This window comes from Gordionus sp. m RMFG-2023, chromosome 1, assembly GCF_954871325.1.
Source record: "Gordionus sp. m RMFG-2023 chromosome 1, tfGorSpeb1-WG-v2, whole genome shotgun sequence".
Lineage (NCBI taxonomy): Eukaryota > Metazoa > Nematomorpha > Gordioida > Chordodea > Parachordodidae > Gordionus > Gordionus sp. m RMFG-2023.
The window spans coordinates 69,051,188-69,062,505 of NC_088775.1; the positions used below are offsets into that span (position 1 = coordinate 69,051,188).

The 11,318-nt window shown below is 27.3% G+C and overlaps 1 protein-coding gene across 1 annotated transcript; it reads left to right on the forward strand.

The window, feature by feature from the left end:
- The first annotated feature begins 2,549 nt into the window (after window positions 1-2,549).
- LOC135922952 (L-threonine ammonia-lyase-like) lies at window positions 2,550-11,253 on the forward strand. Its single transcript, XM_065457504.1, has 10 exons — window positions 2,550-2,800; window positions 3,045-3,334; window positions 7,142-7,212; window positions 8,115-8,450; window positions 8,803-8,965; window positions 9,525-9,615; window positions 9,847-9,922; window positions 10,094-10,219; window positions 10,406-10,573; window positions 10,787-11,253. Exons 1-10 carry the CDS (start codon window positions 2,665-2,667, stop codon window positions 10,977-10,979), a joined length of 1,650 nt encoding a protein of 549 aa, XP_065313576.1. The 5' UTR covers window positions 2,550-2,664; the 3' UTR covers window positions 10,980-11,253.
- Window positions 11,254-11,318: the final 65 nt, after the last annotated feature.

Sequence of the window (11,318 nt, forward strand, 5' to 3'; positions counted from 1 at the left end):
AAAGTGCCTCGTGGTCGAAATTTTAGAGGGTTGATGTGACAACAGGAACGAATATTGTTTAACTCGAAATATTTTTTATTTTTTTAATTTGGGCCACCGACGTGAGCGAAAAGAAAATATTTTTAAATTGACAAAAATATAAAAAGATCGGTCCTAGTCCTGTTTTTTATTTAGAATCACAGATTAGTTTTTTGAGGATGATGGTCTGAACCGGTTGTATGGGTCCGAACCAAATCCCGGATAGTGACCTTAATTACTTCCATCTTTATAGAGTGATCGTCTTTTATATTTTTTATATTATCATGTAATAAAAGTGTTCTTTTGTTAAAAAAATAAGGTAAAACTGGACTTTCGTTAATTTGCCACCAGACTAAGAGATCAGTGTTCGACTCTCCTTGAAGGTTAAATATAAATTTACTTCATTTGAGTTTCTTAAAAAATATATATTATCAAGTTTGCGTTTTATACCGTTTACTAAATTTACATTATGGGAATTAGAAAGTGGAATAATACAATAAAGAAGAGCTTAATTTTCAAAACAAATTAAAAACCGGCAAATTTAATTCCATAAAAAGTACAAATATTTTGAACATTTCGAAATATTAGTCAAAATCGAGTAGCTAATTATTCATATTCAACCAATACATGATTATTTATCAGGGACGTGAACCCGAACTCAGACCCGGGCTCTTTTTAAAAGTGGTTTTATTTTTAATAAAATTATTCTTAAATATATCTTTTTCCAAGGGTTCTAGGTGTCATAGAAATTTAAAAATAAAATATTTTTTTAAAAAATAATATAAATTTTTTTAAATTTTATTAACTTTTTTTGTGGAAGCATTTATTCTATCTTCGCGTTTTTCTTACAATTTTCTTCCTGGACTTCCATTATATTTAGAGATCGATATCATAAATTATTTTCCAGTGTGATAATATTTTATTATGTAAATTTATTAATATGCTTGTTATAGAAATACGTTGATTATTTTGAAAGCGAATTATTTTGTAGTACAAGAAATAATATTTTAATTTAAATGATAATGCACAACACGTTGGTCTTCAATTTGTATAAAGCTAGAACGATTATTAAGTTTGAAAGATTTCTGTAATGATTTAATATAAGAGCATGTGAAGTCATTTTGTCGGAGGATGATTGGTGCCAAATAAAGGACCTTACTAAGTTCCTTTAAAAATAACAATATTAAGATTACAATCAGAACAATTATGTTTATTTGATTTTAAGGCATATGGATTAGATGTCGATTAGATTTAGAAAAATTTACCCCTTTTATACGAAATATTAGAAAACATGAAAATTCGAGAGCAACAATATTTGCTTGTTTTGTATACGCTTCTATATATTTAGACACTCGATATCAAGTTTTATTGAGTATTGAGCAAAAACAAATGGCTAGAGACCATCTTAAGGATTTATGGCATGAGCAAAACTCCATTATTTACAATATATTGGAGGCTACGACAATACCTATTCGTTGTAGTGATAATAATAATGATAGCAACATTGATGATCTTGAAATTTTACTTTTAGATAGAGAAAAAAAATCAAATTATCATCAGATAGAAAGGGGGATCAAAAAAATGTCTATTGCATCTTTAATAGTAAAGTACTCAGAAGTTAAGAGAATAAATAAGGATATAAATATTTTAAAATTCTGGGAAGAAAATTCTTCAATATATCCAGAATTATATATCTTATCTAGAATCTTCATGGCTGTACCGGCGATACAAGTACAATAATTTTATAAAGATAACTATCTATTTTAGGTAAGGGTAGAACGTGAATTTTCATCTTTGAAATATATATTGTCTACTTTAGTGGAAATCTCAAGGATGATGTTTTAAAAGATATTATGATTTGCGAGAATCATTTTAAATATAAATTTTTTCATTTTTAAATTTTTCATTTGTAAATTATGAATATGTATAATATTGAAGTATAATAATAAATGAATAAAGATTTTTTTTATTTTGAGTCATTATTTTTATGTTCCCTGAACCCGACCCCTGGACCCGGATCCTTTCAAATTTTATTCCTGTACCCGAACCCGGACCTGGACTTTTTTTTATGTCGAAGGGTTCACATCCCTGTTATTTATATTCGAAAATACGGTTCGAATACTCTAAATTTATACGCTATAATTATAAAAATAAAATTGACCTTGATTAATAAATAAATGAATAATTTTGTAATTAAAATTAACAATATTATTTATATAAAAAAATATTTTTAGAAAAAATTTGTAAATAAATTAAAGGATGGATTTTTATAGAATTTTGGTTGACAAATCGCATAACTATTTCATACTAACTTACAAAATTTATAACATGATGTGTTTTGATTGATTATTATTAATAATGTATTAATATACTATGTGTATTGATTAATATCTTACGATAAACAAAATAGAAAGTTTAAAAATTGTCATGTTTTAAAACGAAATGAAACGAGAGAAAATAAATAAATAATTTATAAGGTTAATTGCTTGCAAATAAAACAATATCAGTTTAAAAAAACGCATATCATTAGTTCCTCGTAATATTATACTTCCTATATGATGTAACACGACGATTAAATTTTTATTGTCTGATGATTTTAAAATATAACGTTATTTTTAAGGAATTTTAGAAAAAATATTTTAACTGATGTCTTCAATATCTGCTAATAGTATACACGCGAAATTCGCTTCGGACGAGGATTATGAACCTAACAATAAAAATGAAAAAAGTTCTAACTCATCTCAAAATACCCTCAACATTCAAAATGTTAAATTGGGAACAAGTAAAATTATTTTAAAAAATTTTAAAACGCCAGTTTTCAAAGCTTTTTAAAAAGTCATATTTATTGATTTAGGTATAAAAGAACTATTAACTTCATTATATATATTTTTGGCATGCTGAGACACTTGAAAAGCTAAGTATCCTTAACTATAAAATAATAGTAACTATGTTATCTACTTATTAGAAACAAATCTAATGTTATTATAAAACTCAACTTTAATATGCATTGCGTTTATTTTTGATAGGTAAATCTTCCATAGAATCACTAGAACACATCCCAATTTCAATATCTAGTACGCACAACGGAAAATATCAGGATTACCAAATTCCTGTATCTCCAACTCTTTCTTGCACTACTGTGTCAAGTATGATCGATGAATTGAGAACGGAATCTTCATTCCCGGATATAATTGATTCTACTCACAAATTATTCGATCCAAACTGTGATCCCGAAAACCCGATCGAAGTCAAATTTGATGAAGTTCTCTCAGCCAGATCTATAATACAAGAGTCCATAGATAAAACGCCTTGCAAGGTATATTTATTTTTGTTGATAAAAAAATTTTGGTCATATGACAATGGATCCAGAACAAAGGCAGTTTTGTTTTTTAGTTAAGAACAAAAAAATGTTCTCCACGTTTCGGAACTTACAATCTCTTTTATTAATAAGTTCACTTGATAGTAGCTCGTGCCGAATTAATATATGCTTGTTATGCGGGGATTTCCGTTTAAATGACATGTGAATGAGACATTTTATATAAATAAAATCGGTTTTTTTTAGAATTTTACACTAATTTTTTCCAAATTTTTACAGTAATATTGTATAAATTTTAGGAGAGATGGTGTTATAGGGGGGGGGGGATGAGTCCGTCCCGACTTATTTTTATAGGCTTAAGTGTCGACTTTTAGTTACTTACTACAACACTAACTTAGTAACAAAATTATCAATTGAATTTAATGTTGGTATTATAAAATATGACTGCGGAATATCAATCTTATACTTTTAATCTGTAATTAAGAAGTTTAAAATAATTTTTCGACATACAAAATTAGAGATAAATATTTGGCCAAAGTGGACTAGGGAGTTTTTGATGAATTTTATCAAGATTTATATTTGCCTATAACAATATTACTTGTAATTAGATTGATGACGATTAAGAAGTAAATATTGTTAATGTTTTAATTTTTTTATTGTAAGAAAAAATTATACAAGGAGAGGACACACCAAATGAACTTATTTGTACCCCACAATTTTGTAAGGTTGTTAAAGTATCTAGATACAAGCATGTGGCATCTGTGTCTAGATAGATATTTATAAAAGTATCGGTATCGATACTCTTTTAGAGATATCATATCTCTATCTATTTTAGATACTTTTAGAAACATTTTGATATTATTTGATATTATATTTTTTTATATTAAAACTAAAAATGTATTAAATTTTAATAATATGTGAGTTCACCAGCAAATTTTATTTTACGCAATGAATGACGACAACATGGTAAATTTTATATTGTAATTTATTTTATTTACATTAATTTGAAAAAATATTTATCATAATTTTTTTTTTAAATATATATTTCTAGACAATCTCTGAAAAGAAATCAAATAATTAAATATTCAATTTTTTGGAGAGCCTCTTAGATTATATAAATATTGAAATTTTGGCACTCATAAAATTTGAATAATTTTTTTAAAAATGAGTGCCGAGATTTTAATAAATTTAGATTATACCAATATAAATTTGTTTATGCATTCAATATAACGATCACTCTGTCGTCAAGTGCTCAGGTAGAAAGAGATTAGTGTGTCTAAAAATTTACAGACAAATAGGGGTGCCTTAATGATAAAAATTTTGTATGAATTATTAAAATCAAATAATCATTATTTTAAATACATATTTATTTTATAGATGTGATATCAAGCTCAATATATTTTTAGCTCAATTCGAAATTAAACAATAAAATGCTATTAAGTATTATGATAAGTAAATTATAAAGATGTATCGGTATCAGTATACATTTATAATGATGCATTTGTGTCTATATACGTTGATGCTGTATCTGTATCTAGATTTATTTTTAGACGTATCTATATCTAGATTTTGAAAATTATCTTTTAAAAACTCTGCTGTTTTGTAAGTAAATCAAAAAATCGGAAACAATACAAGATTTGGAAAAGTTTTATTGATTGAGAAAAAACATTAGACTAGTACACAACTCCGTGTTTATAATATCACCTGAAAGTAAAGATTGGACCGTAACTAAAGACGGTAGTTTTTTAAAGTTGCCATTTAAAAATTATTGTAATTAAATAGAATTAAACTCTTGAAAAAGGTATAATAGTCAATGATCTCATAGCAACTTCGAAATACCAGAGGAAAAATATATGAATATAGTATACTAGAATAGATAATTTTATTTATTTTAAAACAACCAGCATTTATACTATTTATAAAGTAACATAATATAAAAAAATATAAATAAAGATCTATTTAAAAATATTAAAAATACTTGAAAACATATATCAAAATAGAAGAGGGTGTCTTTAGCTGATGGCCCAGTGGATTGATATATAGTGTGACTTACATATCTCAATTGATATCCGTTGTCGGACATAAAAATCTTTACAAGGGTCACCTGAAAGTAAGCTTAATTTTTGGCTGTTATGAAAATATTCCAGGCTCTAGATCGAAATATAGGATTGTCTCAAAAACTGGGAATTAGATATAAGGCATGTTACTATATTTATTAATTTCCTCCCTAACCATAGAACTAAAGTTAAAGAAAGGCGAAATCATTGTGTATATAATCCCAGACAGTGTGATTTCGTTACTCCGGGAAGGAGAGTGATGGGTGAAACTAATTTGTACTATTGAAAGTTTTCGGGTTGACTATGAGTTGTTATTTTTAGGCATATCAGCTTTATATTTTTTATAGTTAAGTGCAAGACCGATGATTGTGAGATCAGAAATAATAAACAGGATTTCGATTAATTTATCATACCTGAGACTGTCTCGTCATCTAAGTTTCATATGTTTGAAAGGGCATTGCACTTATTGTTGATTTTGATTGCTGCGAATGGCCTCACAGGAGATAAGTGGGTCCAGAAGGTCCCCTTCTTGTATTCCTTGGTGAGATTTTATGGTTGTTTCATGGAACTTTAAAAAGGACAGTTGGCCATGGTAGTCAGATATATGAGTGGAATATTCGTGAAATGTATTATAAAAGGAAAGAATGAAGATCTCTCCCTCGAGAGAGTAGAATGAATGCCTTAATTTTTTAAAAAAGAAATGTCGGTAAAGCAGATGAAGTTTACTATGTGATGCAGCCTCACACCCTGTTGGAAGAAAAAGCCTGATTGAGAGGTAGTAAAATGTTTGTAAGTTTGGATTTTAATTGTTTTGGATATAATTCTTAGAAAAATAAACTCAATAGCATTACCACATCGTTATTTAATTTGTATCCAATAACTGCAATAAGTTTCATTCTGCAATACTTTTTAATTTGTTATAATGGAACTATATGTTTAGATAAACTGTGTAGCATTTGATTTATTATATCTGTCCCTAAAAATCTTTCCTTCTTGGGAGTGGTGCAGAGAAATGATCACGCCACTGCTTAATCGCATATTACTAAATGGGTTTAGTGATTCTTATTGACTGGAAGTAAAAAAAAGAAAACAAATATTTATGAGCAATTATAAATATTATCATATTAATAATCATCAAAAACTTGCAGGCCGGGAGTGGGTTTACAAGCAGGGCTAATAAAAATTTTATATAAAACTCGTGCCGAGCTGATTTAAAAAATTTTTAAAAAAAATTATATTTAAATTTTATAAATTATTATTCAAAATCAATCAGTGTACAAGGAAAATGTAGAATAAAATTTTTTACTGTTTTAATAAGGAAACCATGAAAATGATATAATGAAGCCTTTATAATTCATTTGCCACCCATATTGATTTCCATTTCAAACAATTTACAAAAATCACCAAAATTATTCATAACAAAATTTTGAATAAGGAGTAGGGCCAAAAAATAAGTAAAAATAAAAATCCCTATCAAAAAAGTTTCCATAAAAGAATCCGGTCTCCGAATTTGAAGATTTTTTTTTGTTAAATTCGACTTGGGCCACAAATTTGTTTCTCTGCAGGTTTCTTATAATTATGTAAAATGATGCAATAAATTATAGTTCTTTAATTATTCGGAACATTCTGGGCATACTTTGTTCGTTCTATAATTTTTCTCAAGTTCCCTTCACTAATTATGATAAAATTTTTCCATAATAAAAATCCTACAATACATATATGATTATTTAATAAATTAATGAATATATAGAAATCAAGGCTTTCTTCAATGTGCAATATGGAAATCTGGTTTAAAAAGGACTACTTACAATACACAGGAAGGTAAGCCATCTCTTAATTTAAATATCCAAAAAAATGAATATTTAATTAATGACATATTTTTTTAAGATTAGCGTTATTTTGTCTTTTATAGATACCGGTTGTGGTAAAGTCATTAATAATGTAATGAGTCAATTAAAATAATAATTGTTTTTCATTGTTCTCTCTTTCTCTTAAAAAAGTTCACATTTTTTTATAAATTATTTGACCAAAAGCTTTCTTGTCATCGATGCTATAACATTCGCTCAAAATCAAAAATCTTCAAAGATCTAGATTTTTCATGGAAGATATAAAACACATAAAAATCACAAAAATTCTGAATTTTGAACAATAAAATCTTGATTTTTAAAAAATCATTAAATATTTTTGCTTAAAATTCTTGGGCAGAAAAATTATCATTCTCAAAGTACCCTCAAACTTTCAATCATCTATCAAAAAAGGCTCGACGCTGCTACTCTAAGTAGAGGGGAAATTGGGAAAATCTTAATTGGCATTTTTTCCGTGAAATATCTTTACCCGAAATATCAATGACGACCCTCTCCTTCAAAGAGAGATCAATAAATCAACAAATATTTCGATCCACTTCATATTCTTTTTATTCTAATTAAGGCTAGCACTTTTGACCACTTTGGTTTGTAGGATCTGATTCTTCGTTCTATAGTCTTAAAAATTAAGCTGTTAATAGGAAATTTTCCTAAGTTTTATCATTTAAAACAAAGAGTCTAGATTGAAAATATCAAGTAGTTTTTATCATTCTAATATATTTCCTCATTAATTTTTTATATTTCTCCATTTTTAATTTATATTTCTTATTTTTAAATGTTTTATATATGTTTTATTCAAAGTTTTATATTTTTACTATAAGATATTAAACTTTGTTAATACACAAAAAATATATCGAAAAGCTTCAAGGAACGAGGTGCTAGTCATGCACTTCTCAAACTATTAGCCAATAGGGAAAAACACATAAATTCTCAAGATATAATTAACCCAAAATACCCCATTGATTTTGAGGGCGTGATAGCTGCCTCTGCCGGCAACCACGCCTTAGCCTTGGCGTATCACGGACAATTGAACAATATACCCGTGACAGTGGTTATGCCAAAATACGCGCCCATTATGAAAATAAATTCTTGCAAGCAATTCAATGCACAGGTTATTGTCAGGGGTAATGATTTGACCGAGTCCAAACAATACGCCATGTATTTAGCAAAAATTCGTAACCTGGTTTACATTAACGGGTATATATATTTTTTTTAAGAAAAATTATAACTTTATATTTCCTGGTAATAAAATACTAATTTGAAACTGGGTTTTTTTTAAATCAAAAACCAAGTAATTATTAGGTCGTCTAGTTCCATAAATATTAAATGTAGACTGAAATTACAAATCTCTTAGTCATCATTAACTTCTTATTTTATATTTGTATAAAAATAATATATTAATGAAAATGCTTGTTTTAGCCGTTTAATTTAATTATACCGATTGTTTTATTTTCTTTTAAAATAAAAATTTAGTTCTAAAAAATTTCTTCAGTTATGCTCTGCTTAGTATGTGCCTAAATAAATTGATATTTTAATTATTATATCACAGATATGATCATCGTGATATAATAGCGGGGCAAGGAACCACGGGGATCGAAATTTGCGAGCAAATGGGTCAATTCGACGCGATAATCATTCCAGTGGGGGGTGGGGGTTTGATAGCCGGGGTTGCAGTAGCTATCAAACAATTGAGGCCAAATGCTATGATTATTGTGAGTAACAAATTATATCATGAAGCATAATTTTATTATTAGAAAAAAAATTATGTTAAGTCTACATAAGGTACAATAACTTTTATAGATATAGCTCACTATATCGCAAAGACCTGTAAACACGACGCGGATAATAAAAATCTTAGCCAAGTTAAGCCCTAGCCAGGCCAAAATATTTAAAATAAATTTAAATCTATCAATTAAGCAGTTGTAAAAATCGCTTAATAGATTTACCATGGGACGGGTTACAAAAATCTGGTCGAAACAATGATATTTTTGAAATCCAGGTTGAGTTTGAAAGTGAATATTATTTTAAAATCCATGCCGGGTTTAAAAATTTAATATCCCCAAGTCTCTGTTCTATAAAAAAAATGAATAGTAATTCATAATTAGTTGAGGAATCGACCCAAATTTCAACATGCAGCATAAATCACCTAATATCGATATTTTGATAATTTAAAAGCTAAATTATTTATAAAAAAAGAAAATTTCATAAATTGTTGGTTAGGGTGTTAATTATTGGGCTCTATATAATATAATGAGATTTTTTTATAAAAAGGGTGCTGAAGCAGTTAGATGTCCCAGTTTTACTAATGCGTTAAAAGCTGGAAAACCCACTCACACTCCTTCGTATTCATCTTTGGCAGATGGTATAAATTAAGTTATATATATAGGATTACAAATATACTATTAAAAAAATTGTAGCATTTTTACAAATATCAAAATGTTAGGTTTAGGGAAATGACAATACGATTGAAAAATAATATCTTTTTATTTTCCTATTTAATGGCTTATAAAACTCAGAAGAAATAATGGTATTTCCATTTTTATCCTCAAAAAACTTTCATTCATTCATTTGTTTTATATGAAAAAAATATAAGGATTAGCTGTACCAGTTGTAGGAGTGAACGCTTTTGAAACGGCAAAAAATATAATAGATAAAGTTGTAACCGTTAAGTATGTCTTTATATTATTAATATTTAATTAATAAAATTAAAGTGATTACTTCAAAGTTCTTCTTATAGACGTTTTGAGAATGATTTAAATAATTTTCTACACTATTTAAAAGAATAATTAAAAATTTGACTCGAAAAAAAAATTATTTATTAATACTCTTTTGTTCATTAGTGAAGAACACATTGCGTTAGCAATTTTGCGATTGTTAGAGATGGAAAAAGCAGTGGTGGAAGGAGCTGGAGCCTGCGGATTCGCTGCTGTTCTAGCTAACTTAGTACCAGAATTGATCGGAAAAAGGTTTAAAATCTCTTTATGGACAAGATTAAATTACAAATTAATAATTATACAAAACTGATGTATGTATACTATGTAGTTTTGTTAAATTGATTAACAAATATTTACAAGTTGCATATTTTTTAAATAACTAGTTACAGTTACTTTTTGCAAAATAGAAACACTAATGTATATATGTATTGAATATAGAGTTGTCATCTTGCTGTGTGGCGGAAATATAGACACATCTATTTTGGGTAGATGCATGGATAGGGGTTTGGCGGCTGATGGACGTTTGGTAAGGTTTAAGGTAACCCTTTTGGACAGGCCCGGTGGAATAGCACAACTTACCAATTACCTATTTACTGTGGGAGTCAGGTAATATATATTTTGATATATAAGTCACTAGATTTATTTATTAATTGAAATTTCTGATCATTTCTAATTTAGTAAATTACTCAGTGGCATTAAATTAAAGTCCTTAAATATTATATGGCGACTTAAATAAGAATTGTCATAATAATATAATGAGACTAAGATAAGAAGATTCTTTTCATTTATCCAATTTAAAAAATACAAATCTATAAATAGCCTCAAAGACATTTTTCACGAAAGAGCATGGGTGAAGAACGATATATTTAGTGTGGACGTAAAATGCGTAGTAGAAACCAAGGATTGGGAACACACATTTTTATTGAAAGATGGCTTAAAACAGAGATATCCTAATGCTAGATTCGAAGACTTGGAAGATAAAATGATGATTTCGAGACCTTCCTTACATTAAGAAAAAAATTTGTTTAAAACAAGAGTCCATGTCATGAATATTATTTTTGTATAATATGATTGCCAATATAGAAAATTTTATAACTTAATTCTGAGGACATTTTTTAAGGTTGATTATAAATTAATGGTTAGAATTCGTTAATATATTTTTGAAAATAATTTTTATGTTTTAAATTTATAATTTATTTTGTGAATTATTTTGATAATCTACTCATATCAAATTATAAAATGTTAACAATCCTTTTGTAATAATTAAATTATAGTATTACACACCCTGATAAAAATGACTTTAAGCACTATCCAAAATCAAAAATTTTATCGAAACAAGCCTTTTTTAATA

Coding starts and splice junctions, on each gene's coding strand:
- LOC135922952 (XM_065457504.1), top strand. CDS start 2,665: ATGTCTTCAATATCTGCTAATAGTATACACGCGAAATTCGCTTCGGAC. Junction 10,220..10,405: donor CCAGAATTGATCGGAAAAAG/GTTTAAAATCTC, acceptor TATTGAATATAG/AGTTGTCATCTTGCTGTGTG. Junction 10,574..10,786: donor CTATTTACTGTGGGAGTCAG/GTAATATATATT, acceptor ATCTATAAATAG/CCTCAAAGACATTTTTCACG.